Genomic DNA, 24,328 nt, shown 5'->3' with positions numbered 1-24,328 from the left:
CAACTCCCAGGATCCTCCAGGAGGGCAGAAAGGGACCCCCCACGTTCAACGCACGTGGCTTCAAGCCTTGGTAAGAGGCAGGGGCTGAGTGATTTCCCTCCCAAAATGAAATGCTCAGGCCTCAGGGGGATATATATGTCTGTGGTTATTGTTATGATGATGATTATTGTCATTATTATGCTGAAGGTGCTGTCTGTTATTATTATTGTCATTATTATTATAATATAGTCACTATGCTGAGGGGGGTGTCTATTATTATTATTATTGTCATTATTATGCTGTGAGAGTATTATTATTATTATTGCCATGCTGAGGGATCTATCTATCTATCTATCTATCTATCTATCATCATCATAATTATTATTGTTATTATTGCCATGCTGAGGGTTCTATCTATCTATCTATCTATCTATCATCATCATAATTATTATTGTTATTACTGCCATGCTGAGGGTTCTATCTATCTATCATCATCATAATTATTATTGTTATTATTGCCATGCTGAGGGTTCTATCTATCTATCTATCTATCATCATCATCATCATTATTATTGTTATTATTGCCATGCTGAGGGTTCTATCTATCTATCTATCTATCTATCTATCATCATCATAATTATTATTGTTATTATTATTGCCATGCTGAGGGTTCTATCTATCTATCTATCTATCTATCTATCATCATCATCATTATTATTGTTATTATTGCCATGCTCAGGGTTCTATCTATCTATCTATCTATCTATCTATCTATCTATCTATCTATCATCATAATTATTATTGTTATTATTGCCATGCTGAGGGTTCTATCTATCTATCTATCTATCTATCTATCTATCATCATCATAATTATTATTGTTACTATTGCCTCATTAATATTATTATTGTCACTGTTGTCGTCATAATAATAATAATAATAATAATATATTTTATTATTACGGCACACAGCCAGCACAAATTATTATTATCATTATTATTATTGTCATTATTATTACTTTATGTCTTGTAAACCAGGGCAGGCGTTCCTACTCAACCGTCAGAGCTGTGGCAATGGCCCCCGCCAAGAGCAAGGAGAAGAAGGCTAAGCGGAGCCACAAGGTCCTGAACCTGCAGGAGAAGCTGGAGCTGATCCAGCTGAGCGAGTCGGGGCTCTCCATGAGCGAAATCGGGCGGCAGCTGGCCGTCCCTCGCTCCACGGTCAGCACCATCGTGAAGAACAAGGCCAAGGTCCTGTCCGAGATCAGGAACGCCACTCCGATGCACGCCAAGGTCATCCGGAAGCAAGGCAGCCTCATCGCTGAGATGGAGAAGGTCCTCCGCGTCTGGATCCAGGAGCAGGCCGGCCGCAACATCCCCCTCAGCACCCGCCTCATCCAGGCCAAGGCCCTGAGCCTCTTCCACAAAATGAAGGCGGAGAAGGGGGAGGTGCCGGCGGCCGAGAAGAGCTTCCAGGCCAGCAAGGGATGGTTCAACCGCTTCAAGGCCAGGTCCAACCTGCGTAACATTTGCAAGGAGAAGCCGCCTGCGCAGGGACCCGGTTTGCAAGGAGAAGCCGACGGGGTGGACGCCGCCGCCGCAGCCACGGAGATGTATCCCGCGGAGCTAGAAAAGATCATAGAAGACGGTGGGTATACCAAGCAACAGGTATTCAATGTTGACGAAACGGCCCTATATTGGAAGGGAATGCCAGCCAGGGTGTTTATAGCGAAAGAAGAGGAGTCTGCGCCTGGATTCGAACCCATGGAAGAGAGGCTGACGCTTTTGTTGGGGGCGAATGCGGCCGGCGACTGCAAGCTAAAGCCGATGCTGATATACCATTCAGAGAACCCAAGGGCTCTTAAGAACTATTTAAAGTCCAGCCTTCCCGTTTACTACAAGAGCAACGCCAACGCCTGGATGACGGCTGACTTGTTTGCGACGTGGTTCTCCGATTACTTCAAGCCTACGGTTGAGGCTTATTGCAGGGAACAGAGCATCCCCTTCAAGGTCCTTTTGCTTGTGGACAATGCGCCAGGCCACCCTCGCGCGCTGGCCGACTCCTTCAAGGAAATCCAAGTCGCCTTCATGCCGGCCAACACTTCTTTCTCACTGCAGCCAATGGAGCAAGGTGTCATCTCTGCCTTCAAATCTTATTATCTCAGGAGGAGTTTTGCAAAGGCAGTAGCCGCAATAAGCGATTATGTTTCTGAGGGGCCAAAGCAAAACAAACTCATAGCTTTTTGGAAAGGCTTCACTATTTTGGATGGCATTAAGACCATTAGAGATGCCTGGGAGGAAGTCAGAGACACCACTTTGAGAGGTGTTTGGAAGAAGCTCCTTCCCACATTTGTGGACGGTTTCGAAGGCTTGGAGGATCCAGTGGAGGAAATCATTTCGGATGTGGTTCAGATGGCAAGGGAACTAGAATTGGAAGTCCAGCCTGAAGACGTTGCAGAATTCCTCAGGCCGCATGACGAAGCCCTAATAGATGGAGATTTTCTGATATCCGAAGGGCAGAGAAGGTTTTTCAGAGAACAGGGATCCCTGCCTGGCGAAATGGCTCAGCCTAGGGTACTGACCACTAAAGAACTGGAAGAAGGGATCGCCAAAGTGGAGGACACCATTGCATTTTGGGAAAGGGTGGACCCCAATTTCGAGAGGAGCTCCAAAGTCAATAGGGGCTTGCAAAACCAAATAGCCTGTTACAGAGAACTCCTTAGAGAAAGGCGAAGGATGTCAATGCGGCAAACATCCTTGCTTTCCTGTTTCAGGGCGCCACCTCCCCAGTCCTGGTTAGTCACCCCCTATAACCCTTCAGATTCAGAGCCCTCAACGTCAACGGCTGGATCGACCCCTGGGAGGTCCCCCTCAAAATCCCCCTCCGGAAAAAGAATGAGGTTGAATGAGATAAAGTACGAGATTGAAGTTTCCATTGATGAAGCCGAACTATCTCCTTCTGATTTTCTTGAATAAATCACTATCTTTCATCCACGTATGTAAGAATCAAAATATTTAAAGGTAAGCTTTTGTTTGTTTTTCTGTACTTGTGTGTGTGAATATATATATATATATATATGTATGTATGTATGTATTGTACAAAGCGCGGGATGAGTCCTTCCTGAATCTTCGTTCGCGAAGCAAAGCCAGAGAGATGTATGTATTATACATATAGGCCTGTTACAGACTGCCAAAATAAAGCTGCTTCGGGTCTCTTTGGAGGTATGCTATTTAAATGATGCATGCATCCTAAGAATCCGGAAGCTGCACCAAAGCTGCACTCCAGTGCTTAGGAATGGAGTGTGGCTTTGGCGCGACCTCCGGACTCTTAGGACCCATGCATCATTTAAATAACATACCTCCAAAGAGACCCGAAGCAGCTTTATTTTGGCAGTCTGTAACAGGCCATAGTGTGTTATTTAGCATTCACAACTGATATAGATAGAGAGGGAGATCTACTGCCTGCTTCCATCTAGGTCAGTGGCTTCCAAACATTGGTTCTCCAGGTATTTTGGACTTCAGATCCCAGAATCCCAGACCATTGGCCAAGTTGGTTGAGGCTTTGGGAGCTGAAGTCCAAAATACTTGGAGGACCAGAATTTGGGAATTCTGGTGATATAATCGGTTTGTCTAGTCCAGACAGGTATCATCACCTCCTACCAAGGCTTTATCTGACCTCTCCCCTTCTGTTGAAGCAAGGTGAGTGGAGGAGATAGGTCCTTGTTTGCAATCTGAATAGAGTTTTGAGAAACTGGAAACTTCCCTAGACTGCACCTCCTATAATCTGCCTCTGTTGGCTACAGTGGCTAGAGGGATTTCACAATATACCCTGAAAAGTGCTGCACCTTTTTGGGTGACAGGGTCCAGCTTTTTGGAGAACCCCAAGATTGGCCTAAGAGCTGGAGGGGACCCACTGCCCCACGGAGATGGGGGTCTCCAGCATGTTCATGGCTGCAGCAGAAGAAGGAAAACACACCAGCTTTTCCTCACAAGATCATCGAGAAGAACGACAACACCAGAAATAAAGTATTATGAAGCACCTTTTATTTGCAGCATTTTACGTACTGTACATGATAAATAGCAGCAGTAGTGGAGGTAACATATTTAGGGGGGAAAATCCTGGTGTTCCCTTTAAGAATCTCCATCTTGCCTCCAGTAATGGTGAAAAAGAAGACACCTCATTTTCTCTTTCTCACTTCGCCATTTCTCTTAGTCATTTTTAATGCCCCTTGCCAAACATAATGCCCCTTGCCAAACATAAATACTATTTGTCCTTGGTCCAAAAAAAACCAACAACAACAAACAAGCCTCAAAAGCAACCCTGACCCCCCAGGAACATAAAGACTATCTGCACATTTTCTCATTATCCGTGGCATACTCTCCAATGTTTCACAGATGAAAGCTGGGGCATGTGTGTCCAAGTTGCGGTCAAGATGGCAAAGGTGTTTAAAAGGGAAGAACAAACAAGCTAGGACAAGCTACAGCAATTCACTTTGGACTGAGCCTGCTGGTTCATTGAGTGCAAATTACTTTTGCACCCTGAACTCAGTTTGCAGTAACTGAAGCAAGCCAGAATGTGAGGAGAAAGTGGGAGGAGGAGAAAGGAAGTGGGACATTTTAAAAGCAGCTGAAAAAGTGGGAAGGGAGAGGATTACTTGGGACTGTCCCTGCCTAATCAGGGCAGTTGGAGGGGATGTGGAAAGCAACATAACAAGGACCATTAACTGGCTGGGAGGCCATTTGCTTTTATCTTTTTCCCCAGGGGTCAGATGGCCATAGGTACATTGACAACTGTGGAGAGAAATGGGAAAGCCAGCTCTGCCAGGAAAGGATGCCAACAGGGTCGCTGCATTTGGTGAGGGAGATGGGTTTTCTCTTCCCTCCCCATTTTGCCACTAAGCACCACAAAGAAAGCACTGCTGCATGTTGATGTTATGGGCTGCTGTGCTGCCATAAAAAGCACCAACACCTTTATGGCCTATTGTGAGCAGCAGAAATGGTGCAGGCCAGTGAGGAAGGGGTGATGTTGCAAAGGAAAGCGAGAGAGAGAAGGAAGGTGAGTCTGTCTCTTTCTAGAGGTAGCTTTGAGGCAGAGAGTGGGTTGTCCATTCAATTCCAGGGCCAGAGAAGCAGCAAGTGGCCTATGTCTTGTTCAACAGCAGGTTTGGCACAGGGTTTCCTGTCACCCAACAAGACAAAGTCAAAGGCTTGGCTGCTCCTGATAAATCCTGGCTCATCTGGGATGGGAGCAAAAGGGGTCACTCCATCCTCAGGGAGGCAAATTCTGACCTCCTTCCCACTTCCCTGGCCTGAGAGAGAAACAGTGGCTATGGCTGGTATGGTATTTGGTGGAGTGCGTAGCTTCATGCTTCTTCCAGCGAGGCAGGTGAACCACAATCACAACACATGGGACGAAGGCGGCCCCCGTCTCACTCCAGAAACGCCAGCCTACACCCTCCGGAAGTTGCCCAGGTCATCCTCGCCATCAACTCTGAGTCCTTGCAGGAGCGGGAAGTCCAGCAAGGCCCGGTCTAGGAAGAAGGCCTCCTCCTGGAACTGGCAGTTGCTCTCGCAGCTGGACCGGTCTCCGTGGAACCAGAGGTTTTCATAGGGCTTTGGGCTGGGGGTCAGGTTGCCCAGGAGGGGTTGTGTGGAGTTGGAGCGCACATAGAACATGGGCGACGCTTCCTCTTGACAGCGGTAGGGGTCCCCAACCACCTTGGCATACTGGACAGACTCTGGGCTGTTCACGTAGGAGGCGGGCAATGCCACGCCGGTCGCCAAAGTGGGGTTGGATGCATCGCAGGCGTAAGACTTCTGGCTGGCTGTAGGGCTGCCCTCCTCCAGGGCTTTCGTGGGTTCGCTCTTGCCGCAGGAAAGACATTTTTTCTCCTCTGTTTCAATCACCAGGATGGCTGAGACAATGACGGGGCTCAGCTCACAAGCCTTGGGAACTGGAGGGATCTCCTGGGGAAGATGGAGGAGGAAGGAAAGGGGTGGTTAATGGAGTCAAGGGACACTGTTAAATAAAGGTATCTCTCTCCCCCTTCTTCCTCTGTTAGTTATGGCCTCTGAAAGAGAGAAGAGCAGCCAGGCACAGCATCATTATTCCTGGGTCCAGCGGCTGGCGAAAGACCCTCCTTCCATGTTCCAATTGCCTTTGCTCTGGCATTTGAGGGAGAGAAGAGCAGCCAGACATAGCACCACCATTCCTGGACCCAGTGGTTGGTGAGAGACCCTCCCTCCATGTTCCAACTGCCTTTGCTTTGGCCTCTGAGGGGGAGAAGAGTAGCCAAGTACAGCCCCATCATGTGAGATCTTCCTTCCATTTCCAGCTGCCTTTGTTTGGCCTCCAAGGGAGAGAAGAGCAGCCAGTATCTGCTGAACTTAATCCCCATCCCACTGCCATCCCCTCTTCTTGGTATGTCATGTCTTTTTAGACTGTAAGCCTGAGGGCAGTGGACTGTCACATTTGTAAGCTGGTTTGGCAGCCTTTTTGGTTGAAGGGTGGGGTATAAATGCTATCTTCACCAGCAAAGGCTCCTATTCAGCTTTTTTTGGAGAGGTTCTCAGAAGGATTGTTCCTCCAGTGGTAAGTTGATGGTTTCCATATCAGTGGAAGAGGCAAACCTGTTCTGGGTTTGGCTCTATACTTTCACCGAAGGACCCAACATGACCAACCTTCCCCCTGTCCCCTCATAGGTTCAGCAAACTGAGAAGCTCTTTTAATGTTTGTACAAGAATCCTCACAGGTTTGCTGTCATCCTTTTGACAAAGAAAGAGCAGTTGCAGCTGCAGCCACATTAGCAAGCCCTCCTCAAGAGCTTCCATCTTTACCTCTTGCAGGACGGCTGGGGCCCACTTGCCCAGGCTGCTGTTGGCTGGATCTGGGACATTGGGCCAGAATTGTGTTTTCATCCTATAGGACACAAAAGAGAGAAATGTGAGTGGGTATCCCAGGGTCCAAATCGGGGGATACAGGTGGACAAGCTTTTGGCCCCCATCTCTCCTTGGGCGGCACATAGCAATGGGTGATGAGTCAGAGCTGTGAACTGTTCAGTAGCTGCTAGTGGCTGCAGTGTTAGTGGGTTGGTGTAGCCATTCCAGGTTTTGGCTAATGCCAAGGAAACTGTCTAAGATGCTAAATACAAGTCACTAGGTCCAGCACTCTGGAGAGGTAATCCCTTAATGATGGGGTTTAGTGCCTTGGGCAACTCTTTTAAAGCATAAGTTAAAATCTGGAGGTTTTAGCCACTGCCAGGAGACAGTGGGCTTGACCAGGTCTATTGTCACCCCTGCCCCAGGCAATGCCTTCTCTCAGATCCATCCGCTTGTGACCAAAGCATGCAAAATCTTTTACCACCTGTAAAAGTAGATAGTTGTTACAAGGCTATTCTGCTCAATCGTGGTAGAGACCATTTCACTGAAGCTTCATCCCCTGGTTTGTTGAGTAGGCCCATTCACAAGGAAAGAAGCCACCAGGTATATCTCAAACCTTGGTGCCAGCGGGGCATTTCCTCTCCAACTTTGTGAGTATGTGCTTTTAAGTTGCCTGCTGACTTATGGTGACCTCATGAATTTCATGGGGTTTTCTTAGGCCAGGAATACTCAGAGGTGGTTTTGCCAGTTCCTTCGTCTGAAATAGAGCCCACCACACCTGGGATTCTCTCATGGTCTCCAATCCAAGGAATCAACTAGGGCTAACCCTGCTTAGCTCCCAAGAACAGACAGGATCCGGTGTCTTTTTGCAAGTTAAATAGGTTAAATAGTGGATTTGCAGGAAGGAAGTTCCTCCGAAAGAGTTAAAGTCCCCGTTCCTGTTGTGAATTTTGATCCATCACAACAACCCCTCTCATCAACTCTGTTTGCATTTGTATATTTTCCCCATGCCTTGTCTACCTAATGTTCTTCCTAACTAATTCTGTTTTGCTTTTCTATTAGGATTTTATTATGGTTTCTGACCAGTGGAATACAACTTCCTTACCAAAACTGTTCCCTTATGGATCACTGTCCTCAAGTCTTTTTCCTAAGTACCCCTCTGTACCTCTTTTTCTGTTTGGGAGGTAGGTGGGTGGTGACCCAAACAGTAGAGCCCAGCGCTCTGCTTCCCTAGCAGTCCATTTGCAGCATGTAACTCCTTCCAACACTCACCGTTTGCTTTTGTGGAAACAGATGACAAGGACAATAATCATGAGCAAGAGCAGACCGACGAGCAAATACACAAATGAGATGTCCATGTCATCTGGAAGAAAAAGGCAAAAGAGTTAGTTGTGTGCAGGGTATGGTTGGGAAAACTGAGAGACAGCCTTCCATACTCAGTGTAAAGTGAGATGGGAAGAGAGGTGGGTTGTGCATTTGGATCTTATTTCATGTTCATCCTTCAGTGGCTGCTGCAAAGCTGGTGGTGTCTTGCATAGGTGTGCAACATGCCCCAATGGACCCAGTCCATGCATGCAGCTGCACACCACTTGTAAAGAGAAGTCAAATGAGGTGGCCATGTGTGTCTGGATGGATCCTTAGGCTGGGACCCTCACTTGAACTGGGAAACATGGGATGTCTTGGCTCAGGAGACAGGGTTGTCATTACTTGGCTTGTTGCAGGGAGCACCCAGAAATAAAGCTCCCCTCCCCAAACCATCCTTTGGACTTAGAGGGACCAGGGAAGGAGAGGCTTTGTTAGGGAGAAGCCCAGTCTTACCTGGGGAAAGGCTGGTCTCTAGCCATGGGTTACAGAAGGGTGGGGATAGCCCAGAGAGTTTTTATTGTTCTTTTCTAGCCATATTTGTTATTCTGTGCTTTCAAGTACTTTTCAATTTATGGCGACCCTATAACAGGGTTTTTTTTGGGTCTGAGAGTGAGTAACTCACTTAAGGTCACCCAGTGGGTTTCCATCGCTGAATGGGGAATCAAACCCTGATCTCCAGGGTCATAGTCCAGTGCCCAAACCACTATGCCACGCTAGCTCTCTATCCATATACCCACAACCTCTGCTAGTTGTGCTACTCTTCAGTCGCACAAGCTTGCATTTGGCTGCTTCCATTGCAATGACAGTTCTTTTGGTACACGTCAAAGGCAGTAGGAAAAGAGGAAGACCGCATTACAGATGGATTGAGTCCAGGGAAATCTTGCACATTCCGTGTAGCTTGAGGGACAAAGTCATTCAGCACCCCATTGTTGTCATTGTGGTTGGACACCTGTTATTTTTGGAAAGTATTGCTGCTGAGTATCTCTACTCTAACCAGAGTTTGGTTTCTGGGGCTTTCCTTACCCATGGCCTTGGTGTAGAGGGTGAGGGTCGTTCCATTGGTGCTCCCACCTATGGTGGAGGCCATGATGTGCACCTGGTACATCCTGGAAGGCCAGAGACCCCGAAGGGTGAAGGAGCCCACGGAAGAGTTCACAATTGCACCTGGAAGACAAGCAAGGCACTGAGGTTGCAAGAACTGAGCAGGGCTATTAATACTAACAAGGAACTCTTAGAGGTCTCTCATTAAGAGGACCGCCATAAGGTCATGTCAACTGGATGGTGAATAAAATTCAAAAGAATTTGTACGGGGAGGGGCAGGTTAAAGAAGGTATGTCCAGCAATGTGGGGTCCCAGAAGCCCAGGGTCTAGCAGCCACCCCAGTCTTACAGGGGCTCATCTGGGGATGATGGGACACTCACTTCTCATGTCTTCGTTGGTGTTGCTCCAAAATATGGTGTAGTTGGTGATGAAACCGTTCCTCTTTTCCACTGGGATGGGGTCCCAGGAAAGGTCAGCCGTTGACTTGCTGATGTTCCCCGCATGGAGTTTGGGCACCTGAGATGGAGCTGCAGGGAGAAGGGAGAGAAAAGATGTTGTTTCTGTTATAACCAGCACAGTGGAGTCAAGGAAGGACTGGTGATGGTGGTGGGAGAGAAGGTGTAAGAACTGGTGGCGTAGGACTACTGGTGGCTGGCCTTTGCTTCTCATCTGAGGACCACTAAAGCAAGAGTTCCTGAGCATACATAGGAGCCACTGCAACCCTCTCTCCCTGCATCTCCAGAATCAAGACTGGCTGCATCTGCATTGCAGAAACAATCCAGGTTGACACCGATTTAACTAGCCTGGCTCAATGCTATGCAATTCTGGGATTTGTACTTTGTGAAATATTTAATTTTCTCTGTCAGAGGGTTCTGGTGCCACAAGAAACTGCAGATCCCAGGTTTCCATTGTATTGAGCCAAGGCAGTTTAAGCAGTGCCAAACTGCATTAATTCCACAATACAGATACAGCCAGTGTTATCCAGGAAGGGCTAATGCTAAAATTAAACCCAATTTTGCCCCCAAATCTTGTAATGTTTTTAGAAAGTAAGCTATGTAGGACTCAAGGAGTGTATGGAAAGGTTTTATTTAGGCAACTAGCTGGATTTTTCCTCTCTGGATTTTGGAATTTTTCCTAGTAGCAGCAAGTCTCCAAAACAACAAGAAGTGACTTCATTTTTTCCTGAAATGATTCCACTTCCCTAACCCCTCCAAGGCAGCTTGGAAGACCAGAAAGCCCCCAGGAGATGGAAATAATGTGGAAGAGGAGAAATACCTTTCTGCAAGGTGTAAGCTTCCACATACTGGGGCATCCCTGGTCCATCCTTGTAGAGAGGAGAGACAGAGATGTTGTACCGCTGGAAAGGTTGAATATCTTCTGAAAGAGAGAATAGGAAGGTTGGCAGAGGATGCAGAGAACCTCCAAAGTTGAGACCAGGGATATTTCTAGGCAAGGCTGCCGACATGTGGTTGCCCCTCAGTCACCTTGGATCAGGGCCTCCATGGCGCTGCCATTCCCCAGCTTCATCCACCTCACGCCGTCCTCCGCCAAGTCCTCCGAGGCCACCCTGCGCCACTCAAGGATGTAACCCAGGGGTGCTGGTGTCCTCAGAGCATCCCAAAACACCCGGATGGTCTTCTCACCAAGCGGAGAGGCTCGGATCTTGGGTATCGGTTGACCTACGGAGGGGGTGAGTAGATGGAAGGAGAAGCGGTGAGAACGATGGAGGGAGGATCAGAGGGAAAGGTTTGGGTTGAGGCACCTCAACCAAGGGATGTGGAGAACCCAAACTATGCTCCTAGAGATGCGATATGAGAACCAGCATAGTCTAGAGGTTTGAGCGTTGGACTACAATTTATGAGACCATGATTTGAATCCCTGCTCAGCTGTGGAAACCCATTGGGTGAGTCACACTCTCTCAGCCTTAGAGGAAAGTCATGGAGGCAAACCTCCTCTGAAGAAACCTTGCCAGAAATGACTTAAAGGAACTCTGCTAGGAGCTGCAAACCAATGACAGATTTGGAACTGCACAACTGCCTCCCAAAATGGATGTTTTTTAAAAATGATTTTAATTGTATGATTTTAATTGTTTTAATATGTTTTATATATGTTGTTAGCCACTTTGGGTCCCACTTTGGGAGAAAGGTGGGACAATAATAATAATAATAATAATAATAATAATAATAATAATAATCATTTTAAATGTTTCCAGTCCACTGACACAGTATATTAATGGTTCAAAAATAGTTGGATGGATTAAGGACAAGACACTTCCATCGCCAAGACACCAAAGATCAAGTTAAGATTTAACAGTGTGATTCTTTCTTTACTCTTGAGTAATACCTATAGTGGTATTTTCAGAATTTCCTTGGAAAGATGGTATCCCAGTTGGCTAATTTAACCACTAAAGTACTTTCTAGGAAGCTCTGTTTCTTTGGTGAGAAAAAGAACAAACAAAAAAAAAGTCCCTGCTTTCTGTTTCATTGCTTTTTTTTCTCTAGCTCTTACTCAATCCTTCCAAACTCCTAGGAGCTAAGAATCCAAAACAGAGCTGGCTTGTTGCATCCGTGTCGCTAGTGAGTACATTCATAATGTTATGACTAGATCATGAGAGAGGGTTGAACATCTCAAGATGTTTGCAACCTGCAACATAACTACACACTGAGTAGGTTCCTCCTACCTCTCTTGTCCACCAAGACCACTTCTGTGGGTGGAGAAGCTCCCTTGGAGTTGTAGGCCACGAGGAAAACCCTTTGGGTCCCGGACGGCAGCGAGAAGGTGCACTGCAACTCTGTGGTGTTGCAAAGAGCGGAGGAGGACTTCCCAGGGGTCAAGCGGGGGCTGAGGGTGGCCCAGTAGCCCAGGATCTTTCCATTGGTCTCTTCGGGTCTCATGGGCTGCAAAACGAGGAGATAATCCAGATTAGGGATGGGAAGATCATTTCCATGCATGCATTCTGAAAAACAAACAAACAATCCAATGGTATGGAAACCTCCAAGGGGAATAATAGCAGATTAGCAAGGAATTGGGATAATCTTCTCCTGGTACATAAAGATCTTGGATCACTCACCTGCCCTCATGAGACACAAAGTTTTGGTCTTGGGGTTTGTGAAGTGACACCGTTGTTTCTGCTCACCTTCCACATCAGCTGCACCTCTGTCCCCTTGCTGGGCTTTTGGGATTTTGCATTCCACCAGGTGACCAGCTTTCCCGAAGGCGCTGCAGGAGGGAAGGAGAAAGGGTTTTGAGGGTGCCTTTGAGTTGAACTGGTCAGGCCTAGGAATGATGCAAGAAGAGGGATCAGGACTGTAGCATTGCTTTAAAGCAGAGTAAGATGTGGAGGCCTAGAAGTTGCTAAAACTTTTGTTGGGGCTGACCTCCCTCTGGGACCATCTTCTTCTCCCCAGATCCCTTGGTTTGTCCCTAGTACATTCTGCACCTGCTCAGAGGAACTCTTCCCCTCTTAACCTTGCAGGGTTCTGGGCCAGGAAGGTGCTGGGACCTCCAAACTCTTGCTCTCCTTATGTGGATCTGAGGATCTGGCCCTTTCTCCAGGTCCATCTGGTGGGAGTCTTTAGACCACCCTGCCCCTGTTTGCCCACCTTTCTCGTGGGTGGTGAAGTTCTTCAAAGGGCTCCAGTCACTCCAGTAGCTGAGTGGGAGTCTCTTGCACCGCATCTGGATCCCGTAGAAGGTGCCGAAGCGGAGGCCACAGTGTTGCGTTTGCCAGGTGGAAGGAGCAATGTTAGGCATCTCAACCTGAAATGATGTCATATGGAGGATGGAGCAAGCTTGTTTTCTGCTGCTCCATAGAATAGGACACAGAGCAATGGATGCAAACTCCAGGGAAAGAGATTCCACCTCAACATTAGGAAGAACTTTGCTGATCATAAGAGCTGCTCAACACTGGAAGATGTTGCCTAAGAAAACCCTATGAAATCCATGGGGATGCCTTAAATCAAAGGGTGATTTGAAGGCACGCATACACACAAGGTAGGAAGAGAAGAACAATGTGGGATATCTATGCTGATCCAGCAACAAAAGCTGCATTCTGTTGCAAATATCAGGCCAGGTATGTGTGTTGTGTGTCTGGAGTGCAATAACCAGATTGCACCCTGAAAGCTTGGCTTCCATTGTCTCAATTGCAGGGCTCCCACTTGGTGCTGATGGGAGAGAAATTGATCGGTTATATCAGCAACGGATGCGGAGGGCTGGAGACAAAGTGCCAAGTGGGTTGCCAAGGAACAGCGCAGGGAAGAGGAGATGCCAAGTGGGTGGATACAAGTGCGCCAGTGTTGTCTGTCGTGTGTGGGTGGCAGAGATGGATGCAACAGGAGGACAGGCTTTTCCGGGGAGATCAATCATCCAAAGGTCAGCTCAGCAGCCAAGCCAAGACCATCACGGTCCAAGGGCTGGGCTGCATTGGAAGGCTGCAAACTGGTCTTGCACAATAATAATAATAATAATAATAATAATAATAATAATAAGGATCAAGGAGGGTAACAATCATAAAAACATAATAGAAAGAAGTGTATATGTGTGTGTGTAGAAGTCCCTTAAATATGCCAGGAACAGCATCACTGTTGAGTCTCTTCCTTGCCAGGTGTGGTGCTGAATTTGTTCTTAGTTTTACGCCAAACTTTAAGGAAATATCATAGCTATGGAACATATTTTAGATCACCAGATCTCAACCTTTGTAGTGGACGAACAACCCTTTTCACTGGGATCACTTAAGACCATCAGAAAACACATATTTCCAATGGTCTTAGGAACCGAGGCGAAAATAATTTGATGGTTGGGGGTCACCACAACACGAGGAACTGCATTAAAGGGTTGCAGCATTAGGAAGGTTGAGAACCATGGTGTTAGAACAATTGGGACCAGCGCCTTGGGTAGATCCTTTGACATTTGGGCCAAACATGAGGCTGGGTTCCTTGCCCCATTGGGAAATGGAATGACGCCATGGAAAAGGTACCCACCAGCATCCACTCCTGGTTCCCGTCCGTCCGGTAGCGGAGCTCGCAGGCCTGTTGCATGTATCTGCTGCCTTCTGCTCCATCCCAGGCCACCATCACACAGTCGGTCTCCTCTGGAAAAGACTGGACGGCACGGAGGGTTGGTGGGTCCAGCTTGACTGAAAGGAAGAGCAAAGGCTTAAAGGGTGAAAGGCCTTTGCACAGATCCTAGTGGGAAGAGCAGAGCTGGCCTGGCCTGGCTTGGCTTGACCAGAAGGGATTAAACTATATCTCCCCAGTTGTATGGTTCCAGCTTGGTCTGCTCCTTTCTATGGCATCCACCATGGCTTTTAAGTCTGTTCCTTGGAAATTCCTGGTTAGTTCCCGAAATCTGATTGGCTACCAGGAGAAAATTGCTCAGATTTCTTACTGGTCTATTAGTCTCCCTGGTCAGTTTGTATGCCTTTTGGGAAGCCCATTTTTTGACCTGGGAAGGAATATATTTCCATCCCACATGGAGCTGTAAACCACATTGGATGTCCTCCGCTGTGAGAGCTGTGAATATATTGGACGTGTATTTGGCTTCCTTCAGGAGATTTGCTCAGCTTTTCCTGCGCTCTTACGCTTGCTCCTTTCAGCTTTCATCCAGACCCCTTGGAAAGATCTTATGGACCTCAAATGGGAAAAGGCTTCTCCGACCCACCTGGGATGCTTCTACCCACCTAAATCCGTTGGGTCGGCACACAGGGGTCTCGATCGCACAGTTCCCAGGACGTTTTCCACCGAGACCCAGAGCATCACATATTGATACAGCTGGAAGTCCTGACGAGGGATGGTGCAAGAGCTCTGTCCAGCTCGAGGGATGCAGGGAGGGATGGCCGCCCGCTGGACCTGGCAGTCTTTGTCAGTCCTGGAAATGCCAACGGAACAAGGAGTCTGTAGCCACTTGATAAGGGAGAGGTCCCCCCCTGCGCTTAGGGTTGGCCCCATGGCTTTGTGGGAAGTAGACCCCACACCTGGTATCTATTGGGTTCTAGAACAGTTCTAGGTTGCCCAAGATGGCATTCTAATCAAACCCATTCTTCATCACTATGGCTTTAATCCTCATATTTCAGACTGGAAATCAGGGAGATATTGGCTGGCATCCCGTTGGGGCAAGTTGTATTATGCATGCAGATTGATTTTTTGGGGGACAATGTGCAATGGGCGCATCCATTTGCTGGTGATGTAAGCAGAGCAGTGCATGTTGGGCTATGCAGTAGCACAGGGGTTGGACAGGCTGATCTTTGTGGCCTCTTCCAATACAACGATCCTATGATTTTAAGTACACAGTGTCATATCTGAATGTGAGTTGTCTCTGTGCACTGCCTCTGCACATTGTGCATTGGAGTCGCACAATGGGTTGCCAGCCATTCACATTGGCCATTGAGCCACATATGCTATGCTATGCTTTAAACCTTTTAAATGAGCATTTAACTGCCTTAACCATATTGTTATTTAATTCCTTTTTAAACATTTGTGATGTAAGATTTTAATATAACCTTGTTTTAAATTTTTGTAGACTGCCTTGCACCCCACCCATGAGAAAGGCATGTTATGAATTCAATAATTAAAAAACCAAATAAGTTGAAATTTAATATAAAGCTTGCATAACATAGTGGGTATTTATGCTGCATTGAAGTGGTTGCATTTCAGTCATTGTCTAATTTCATGTTTCATTTTGGGATGACTAAGCTAACTGTTGTTTATCAGTCCAAACTGGGACCCTAAGAAGAGCTAGAGATTCCCTTCCCAGGACATTGACTGGCAACAGGCTCCATGCCAGCGGGGCAATAAATCTACTCCAGGTTTTAAAGTTTAAAGGAGCTGTCCAAGGCATGGAGAAGAGTGTTTGGGACCTTGAGGCACCTCGCTTAAAGTTTGTCCTAAAGCACAGAGCGGATTCCCTGCCCTGCCAATATGGGAGCTTTCTACCATAAGTTCCTTTTCCTTACTGGACGCTGTGCAGAGTGACGCTGGCTGGGAGGAGGCCATCTTGTCCCGGGTCCCAGTGGCATGTCAGGTCCTTCGTGGTGACGTTCATGACGCAGGTGAGGTTCTGGGGCTCAGATGGAGGATCTGGAGGAGAAGCAATCGCAGAGAAGGGGATGAATGAGCAGCAGAAGGGATGTAGCCTCAGGATGTAGCCTCACTACATTGCCAGCACAAATCTGGGTCGAACTACAGAACTGTGGCACTTTGGTTCCAGTTTAAGTGCTGCGGCTGCATCATCCTAGTGAATCCTTTGACACTACTTTAAATACCATAGGTCCACATTATGGAATCTTGGGGTTTATTTACAAGGTCTTTAGTCTCCTCTGCTAAAGAGAAAGCTACAGACCTTGTAAGACTTATTAGGCAGATCTTACTTTGTAAGTCTACTCTGCTGGCGTCTAACAAAACTATAAATCCCAGGAGTCTGTAGGATGAAGCCGTGGCAGTTAAAAGTGGTGTCATTAATCTGCATTATTTCTACAGTGTAGATGCACCCTAGAACTCTCTGACTAAGTACCCTTCTCTGAGCTGCAAATCCCAGGATTGCACAGGATGGAACCGTGGAAATTTAAGTGTGATCTAACTATTTGTTTATATAGTTTCTTGCAACCCACCTTGATCCTTTTGGAAAGGTGGGATATAAATAAAATCTATTATTATTATTATTATTATTATTATTATTATATGCAGTGTGAAAGAGGGGCTACACTTTGCCCTTTCTTCACAGAAGCCACGTATTGCTGTCCACCTGAGACCCAACGTAATCTTGTATGCACAGAAAAGCCTAAGGATAGAAAGAAGTTTATCAAGCTTGGAGTAAAACCCTGAGCAGACTCACTGCCCCAATGACATGGAAACCACAAGCTACTACCAGAAAGTAAGTAACTGCATTAATGTTGACTCCTGCCCAGCGCTAGTGCGGATGCATGCTTACACCCGGCGTGGATGTGGGTGAGGTTCATGATCTGGGGCGTCCCTTTCTTCTGGACCCAGCAGCTCAGGGTGGTCAGTGTCCGGTTGAGAGGTCCGATGGTGATGTTGGAAACTTCCACCCCACTGTCACCGAAGCTGTGTTGTGTGCCATTGAGGAAGTCCTTGTCCCATTTCCACATCACCTGGGTTTCCCCATCCTCCTGAAAGCGGCAGTGATGCCTCCAGATGGTGCAAGAAGCCGAGACGTTTCCTCCCCAGAGAATGGCCGGAGCATCAACGGCAATGTTGCTACAGGAGGAGGAACTGGCTGGGGATGGAAAAAGAAAAATCTTCCCATCAGAAGGCTTGAGAAAGCAAATGACACTAGCGCATGAGGATCGGAACGATGTGGCTTGTTGTTGCACTTCAACTCCCAATAGCCCTAATAGTTGGTGTAGCCATGGGTAAGGAATACTGGGAGTTGCAGTCCAGCAACATCCAGAGGCTTGCATAACTGCCAACCCATGCTGTGGTTGAATGATCAAGGTTTTCTCTGTTTCCATGGCCCAAATCATCTGATGCAAACAAATACAGCTTGTACTGAGCTGAAATTACTTTATATACTCATGTATCAGTCTAGAAATTTGAGTCAAATTGACCTCAAAAACCTGGGTTGACTCATCCACGGGTTGATGCAAGTGCTGAACCTTAACTCAAAATAGGATCCATCTCCCTCTCTGAGTCAAGTGGCAAAAGGTAAAAGCTTAGTCCATCCTGGGAGAACCTAAAAGAAACACCAACCTCCTCTGTTCTCTCAGTTGTGATGCTACTTCTGGCCTTTTTGAATGCTTGGCCTTTTTGAAGCATTCTTTGGCACCATATTTTCCTTTCCTTCATTTGTTACATCCTTTGTTGCATGCCTCTAAGTTTTACCCTCGACTTATACATGGGTCATATCAAAATCCATAATTTGGGCCCCAAAATCTGCCCTTGACTTATACATGAGAATGACTTATAATCAAGTATATATGGTAGCTGCAGTTCCAGGACTCCCCAAGGAGTGGTACCCAAAACTGGCACATCTCCCTGCTATAACCTTAGCTTTATTGGTAGCCAATGGATGCAACAAATAGTCTCCCAGTTCCAGCATCCCTTCTCAGCAAATGGTAGGAGTTGGGTAGGACCATGAAGCCTCCTGTACCATGCCAGGGCCAACTTTCCAGACCCATTGGTAGGAAAACAATTGCCCTGGACTGGGGTGCATCTCTCAGGAGTGCTTTAGCCATGTATTCCTGCATGGTAGAAGAGGGTTTGTTCTAGATCAGCAGTTCTCAACCTGTGGGTTGTGACCTCTGGGGGGTCGAAAGACCCTTTCACATGGGTTGCCTAAGACCATAGGAAAACACATATTTCTGATGGTCTTAGGAACCGAGATGAAAATAATGTTATGGTTGGGGGTCACCACAACATGAGGAACTGTATTAAAGGGTCACGGCATTAGGAAGGTGGAGAACCACTGTTCTAGATGGCCCTTGGGATCCCTTCCAGCTCCATTTGCCTTAGCAGACCAGCTGCCACTGCACAAATACACCCATAATTGCTATTGCTGTAACAAATCCCACCATCAAATTACTTGTTCATTGATATCTTGGAAACACTGCACATAGTTGGAGGACTATGGCGCACAGACAAACCCACTCTTTGTGAAGCCATAACAGAAAAAGGAGTCATCTGTCTTTCGACTCGTTGCCCGAGGCAGCCGTTCTATAGCCTCGTGTATCAGATCTGGACACATTTGGCCACATCTGGACACAACCCACCTCCTGGGAGCAGAAGGGAGAAGATGGCGCATGCCAGCAGCCTCCTCCAGGCCTCCTGTGGGGCTGCCATGGCTTCCTCAGGGCTCTGGCATCACCTGCAATTGACAGAGAAGGAAATGCATTCAGGCAGATGGAGTTTCCCATTCCCTTTTGTCGACAGGAGATATCCATCCCTCTAATTAAAACTGGAGACAAATGCAGATGGGGCTAGGATTTCACCATCTTTTGTACCACGCAAAGGGAGATTATCTTGAAGCATTGGCAGACAAGTGAGAAATGTTCTGGGTCCCTCAGTGTCCCGGTTTTCCCTTCTCTTGTGAAAAATATCAGAAACCTGGTGGGGAATAATAATCCTTTTTCTTTTCCTTCTCTCCAAGAGAAGGGCAGATCAATCCAAGTTCTACCTCTGTGAACCACTAGAATTGGGGAAAGAGGCAAATGCCACAACCGGACCATGAAGATTGGACTTTTGCTCATCCATCCAGAACAAGGATAGTCCACATGTTGCCTAATAATAATAATAATACATTTTATTTATATCAATATAAATGGTAGCACAAATACATCAATAAAATACATACATAACCGACATAATACATACATAAAAATGAAAATGTTTAAGGAGAATTAAGACGCTGGAAACTGTCTCCAGATGACTTAGAGACTACAAGGCAAGGAGAGTGGAGTAGTTATGTCTGGAGATCCAATTGCAAACAAGGAATTAGAGAAATCAAACTGTTTGCCACTGGGGGAATATAAAAATCGATATTCCTATCTGCTTAATTGGACAAATAGAGTCTGCCAGCTATGACAATGTGGGGCTTAATACCCATCGTCCCAATGGAAACACAGAATATGAGTTTTTCTTCTGAGCTAGAATTAGTCAGAAGGGAACTCCAAGCATCATATAGTCAAACCTTCTTTGCCAGATCAGGAAACTACCCCTGACAGGTGGACATAATAATAATAATAATAATAATAATAATAATAATAATAATAATAGTTATTATTATTATTAGCCCGCCTCTCCATTTGTATTGAGGTGGGTTCCAAAAAATGTAAAGACACAATACATAATACAGTACATAATACAGGAAATCATAAAAATCCACAGTCTCCAACCCATTACCAACATAGAAAACACTCAAATTCATACTGTATATAAAAGACATTTTAAATTACATTTACAAACTAAATATCTAAGATGCTTATAAACATCTCATGAGGTTTCCAAAGAAGGAGATTTCAAAAACCCAGCTCTTCCTGAATTTGTTTTGGTTTGTCATCAAGGAGAAAAGCACTCTGCACATTCTCAGAGTCTCTCTGGTTTTCTATATGAAGAAATATATATATATATATATATATATATCTTTGCATGGGGTGCATTCAAAGTCGCAAGGCTCCATACGCAGTGTCGTAGGGCGAACATGGCCTCCCAACCCTCGGTGGAAGGAAGGTTTTGGACAACATGACAGAAATTCATTGAATTACTGGGAACAGAATGGCTCCGAAGCACCCTGCGGAGCGCTGACAGGCAAATTGCGCAGAAAAACCATGTTATGGCAGATCAGCCCAAACGCCACCTGCGTCATTTCTCTCTTCCGCCTTGGTTACGGCAAACACATTACTGTTCCCTGAGCAGCAACAAAGTTCCAGGGAATGTTCCCTTGGGCAAAGTTAACTTCTATGTACCATAGAAAGCGGTAGGAAATACTTTTGTCTTTGGAGCATCGCTGCTGGTCAGAGAGATGACACCAGATTGACTCAATACCTGGCAGGAACCAGTCACTTCCCCCTTTGCTAAGTTGTGCACCGACTGGGTTTGATCCAAAATGGTGCCACCGAGAAAAGGGAGGTATCAGTCTCTTTGCAAACTCCCAAGGTAGGCATCCATAATAAACAACTCTCCCCCTTGCATTAAGACCCAATGGGGACTTCCATGGGGAGCCATGCCAACTTGAGTCCCACTTGGAGAAGAAGAAGCAGAAAACCAAGAGAGAGTGAATTGCTCAATTTGAGACCCTTAATGCTGCTAAAAGAGATGGTAAGACCCTTCCCAAGTATTCCCAAGTTTCTGTCCTGGGCCCAGTTTGCTATTCAACATCTTTATCAATGACTTGGATGAAGGAATAGAAGGCATGCTGATCAAATTTGCAGATGACACCAAATTAGGAGGAAAAGCTAATACCCCAGAGGACAGGAACAAAATTTAAAATGACCTTAATAGATTAGAAAGCTGGGCCAAAGCTGACAAAATGGATTTCAACAGGGAGAAATCCAGCCCTAGCAAAGATAACACTGCAATTCTTTGTTGCAGGCTCTGCTTCCTCCTCTTTAGCCACAGTTGCCCAATGGAGCCATTCTGCCATTCAGAGGTGAAGAATGCCCCCCAACTAGAGAAAGGGGTGGAAAAGGAGATGGATCTGGACCAGGTTTTGATTTATGTCCCCATGTATACAGCCTGAACCGAATCCATCGACTGGGACATTGCAGAACATTGAGAAAAAACACATGCAATGAAACAAGTTATCAGATTAAAACCAAGCATTGAATTAAAATAACATTTTAAGGCATAGCAATAAAGAGGGAGGAAAAAGCATCGCCCGGTCAAAGACCCTTCCGCAGCATCCGGGTCATGTGTCCCCAAACTTTTCTGCAAAAAAAGGACTTTGCCTGCCACAGAAATAAACCAGAGAGAGGACCAGCTTTGCCTCTTGTGGAAGGGATTCCCAAAATCTGGCAACCCTATCTTGTTTCCTCACCAAATATTTCTAAGGGGTGGTGGTGTTTGGGTTGAAAGAAACATTTCCCTTGAATATCCCAAAACCTGGTCAGGTTCCTATGGGCAGATACAGTCTTTCAGGTAGTCTGGACCAAACTGTATGGGGCTTCATGGGTTAATATTTATTTATTTATCATGCCAATGACCACTTTTTCCACCTGCCTTCCCATCTTGAATTTACAGATTTGGTTTCTGGAGGCCCCTCAGATCTTTCTTGCAACCCTACACACAATTGCTTCTTTAGTGTATTCAGCTGCAATGCCTCGCTTGCCTCTTAGGATTGCTCTCAGGCTCCAAACACTTGAGGCACTCAGTTGGCACCAGGGAGCTACCTTTTACTTTGGTATTCGAACAAACCCAGCTGCACACCTTACCTCCTGACAGAAGGAGGAGTCGTGCCCCATAAGGCCCGGACCACATCTAGGGCACAGATCCAACTGCAGCCCATAGACCCATACACAAAACCCATACATAGACACCAACCACATGCAGAAGGCATGCCCCCATTGCAAGAAGCAACGGTTCTGGGATCTCCAAAACCTACCTTGTCTCTGGGTCCACAGACTTTCTGGTCTCTGAAAGAACTGACCGATCAAGAGGGGTTCAGGGAATCGTCTCCAAGTGTCCCTCACTGCAAATAGTTCCTTAAAATGTAATGTTTTTCTTATCTATCTATCTATCTATCTATCTATCTATCTATCTATCTATCTGGCTCAGGCATGGGACCCAAGGCGCAGTCGTTAATTTCTGTTTCTCTGTCTGTGCCTTTCTCTCTCTATGAGCAAGGTAATTGCAAAACGCTTCTCCGAAGGCGTTATCTGTCCAACTCTCGCTCTCTTTTTCTCTCTCTTGCAGGAAGGAAGGAAGGAGCCCTGTGGCTGGCACACTCACTCCATGCACCTCCTTCCAGGGCTGCGAAGCGGCCCCTGCCTCGACTTCCCCACCTCTCTTTGTGGCTTTATATAGGGTCCGTGGGCAGAACTGTCAGTGTGGCAACTGGTCTCACCTTTCCTGCCACATGATGGGAAAAGAGAGGAGGGACCCATGTGGCCAGCTCTGATCTCAGTGGTCAAGGAGATGACCCCTCAGTCCAGCCCACCCTGAGCATGGCTTGGAACCTGGTCCATGGCTGGTCTTGTGAAAGACAGACCATAGCGAAAGAAAGATTGTGAAAAACTAACCAAACCAACCACCACCAAAAAATACTCACCAAGGCATTTTCCATATTGAAAGTGGGGTGATGAGGCATTCAAAGACCCTTTCCCGGTTTCGCTGCTCTTGCTGCGATGCTCCAGGGAAAATCTCCAGCATCCAAAATATGGAAAGAATCAACCACAGAATGTGGAACAGATGAAGGAAAGGAGTTGGAACATCAGTTTGGCATACTCTCTCCCCTTCTGCGTATGCATGTTTGTGTGAGCCTCGCAAAGCACAGAGACTGGGAAAGTGTGTATGTGTGTGCCTGTTCTCTTGCCTAGGTTTAACACTTTTGTGGGAACACAGGATTACAAGGCCATAGAGTTGGAAGGGACCTCATTTAATCCAGGCCCCAATGCTGCTGCAGGAATCCAACACAGTCAAAGCATCTCTGGTTCAGGTGGGCATTCAATCTCTGCTTAAAAACCTCAAACCGTTATTGTTAATGTAAAACCATAGACTCCTAGTGTTGGAAGGGCCACAAAGGCCATCTATTCTACCCCTTTTCATGCAGGGATGCACAATTAATGCACTCTCAAAATATGCTCATCCAGCCTCAGTTTAAAGGCCTCCAGAGATGGAGACCACACCACCATCCAAGGCAGCATCTTCCACTGTTGAACAGCTCTTACCATCAAGAAGTTATTTCCAACGTTTCTGTGGAATCCCCTTCTTTGTAATTTGAATCCGTTGGTTCAGAAAACAGGCTTCCTCCACCTTTTCTATCATATATCCGTAATCTTTTACAAATTAAAGACATCCAGCTCCCCAAACCATTCCTCCTAGAGCCTGGTGGCTTCCAGACTTTTCGCCATCTTGGTGACAGATAGATACAGTTAAATTATTCGTGCAATTAAAACCATTAAAAACAAGTTGGTTATGTGCTTTGTATTGCCTGATAACAGAAGACATGTTCTGTGCAGATGTGTGTGTTGTGTGTGGGACAAGGTTTGGTGGATGGGTGCTTTGTTGTGTCCAGGGCTTTAAGTCCCCTGGCACCTTGGCATTTGGTGCAATGCTTTGCCAAAGAATGAGCCCCAGTGTAACGAAAGGAAAAGAACCATAGCATCCTAGAGTTGGAAGAGACTGCATGGGCCATCCAGTCCAACCCAAGGAAGACATGATCCAAGCCCACTTTGTGACGTATGGCCAACCAGCCTCTGTTTAAAACCCCACAAAGAAGGAGACTCCATCACACTCTTCCACTGTCAATTTGAATGGCTCTTACTCTCAGGAAGTTCTTCCTAAGAGTAGTTTGTAGTTTGAATCCATTGCTCCAGGTCCCATGCTCTGGGGCAGAAGAAAACAAGCTTGCTCCATCCTCAGTATGACATCCCTTCAAATATTTATTATCACCATCAGGAAGT

General features: G+C 46.4%; 2 protein-coding genes across 5 annotated transcripts; one reads left to right on the top strand and one right to left on the bottom strand.

Annotated features, from left to right (window-relative positions):
- The first annotated feature begins 3 nt into the window (after positions 1 to 3).
- TIGD1 (tigger transposable element derived 1) lies at positions 4 to 6,666 on the top strand. The gene is made up of 3 exons (XM_089478545.1): positions 4 to 70; positions 1,015 to 2,997; positions 6,039 to 6,666. The coding sequence occupies exon 2, from the start codon at positions 1,051 to 1,053 to the stop codon at positions 2,950 to 2,952; it is 1,902 nt and encodes a 633-aa protein (XP_089334671.1). The 5' UTR covers positions 4 to 70; positions 1,015 to 1,050; the 3' UTR covers positions 2,953 to 2,997; positions 6,039 to 6,666.
- CSF3R (colony stimulating factor 3 receptor) lies at positions 4,018 to 23,172 on the bottom strand. Of its 4 annotated transcripts, none has more exons than XM_089478541.1 (16): positions 22,975 to 23,172; positions 18,983 to 19,077; positions 17,185 to 17,490; positions 16,211 to 16,334; positions 14,939 to 15,126; positions 14,241 to 14,395; positions 12,864 to 13,020; positions 12,398 to 12,480; positions 11,942 to 12,158; positions 10,746 to 10,940; positions 10,537 to 10,638; positions 9,642 to 9,788; positions 9,244 to 9,384; positions 8,128 to 8,218; positions 6,814 to 6,895; positions 4,018 to 5,943 (listed from the first exon to the last, which is right to left on the bottom strand). In XM_089478541.1, exons 2-16 carry the CDS (start codon positions 19,050 to 19,052, stop codon positions 5,425 to 5,427), a joined length of 2,577 nt encoding a protein of 858 aa, XP_089334667.1. In that variant the 5' UTR covers positions 19,053 to 19,077; positions 22,975 to 23,172; the 3' UTR covers positions 4,018 to 5,424. The 4 variants fall into 4 exon arrangements, with proteins under 4 accessions (XP_089334667.1, XP_089334670.1, XP_089334669.1 ...); XM_089478544.1 differs by having other exon boundaries at positions 4,018 to 5,940; XM_089478543.1 differs by having other exon boundaries at positions 10,537 to 10,635.
- Between the last annotated feature and the right edge of the window lie 1,156 nt (positions 23,173 to 24,328).

This window comes from Sceloporus occidentalis, unplaced genomic scaffold (assembly GCF_023333645.1).
Source record: "Sceloporus occidentalis isolate IW3139 unplaced genomic scaffold, rSceOcc1.0.p SCAF_13, whole genome shotgun sequence".
Taxonomy (NCBI): domain Eukaryota; kingdom Metazoa; phylum Chordata; class Lepidosauria; order Squamata; family Phrynosomatidae; genus Sceloporus; species Sceloporus occidentalis.
This window is presented reverse-complemented; position numbering and strand designations above follow the sequence as displayed.

Bases quoted from the DNA above. Each gene is read 5' to 3' on its own strand.
- TIGD1 (XM_089478545.1), top strand. From the start codon at position 1,051: ATGGCCCCCGCCAAGAGCAAGGAGAAGAAGGCTAAGCGGAGCCACAAG.
- CSF3R (XM_089478541.1), bottom strand. From the start codon at position 19,052: ATGGCAGCCCCACAGGAGGCCTGGAGGAGGCTGCTGGCATGCGCCATC. The intron at 15,127-16,210 runs GTAAGGAAAAGG...TGGCATTTCCAG, and splicing joins GTCACTCTGCACAGCGTCCA to GACTGACAAAGACTGCCAGG. The intron at 13,021-14,240 runs GTGGGTACCTTT...ACATCATTTCAG, and splicing joins GGAACCAGGAGTGGATGCTG to GTTGAGATGCCTAACATTGC.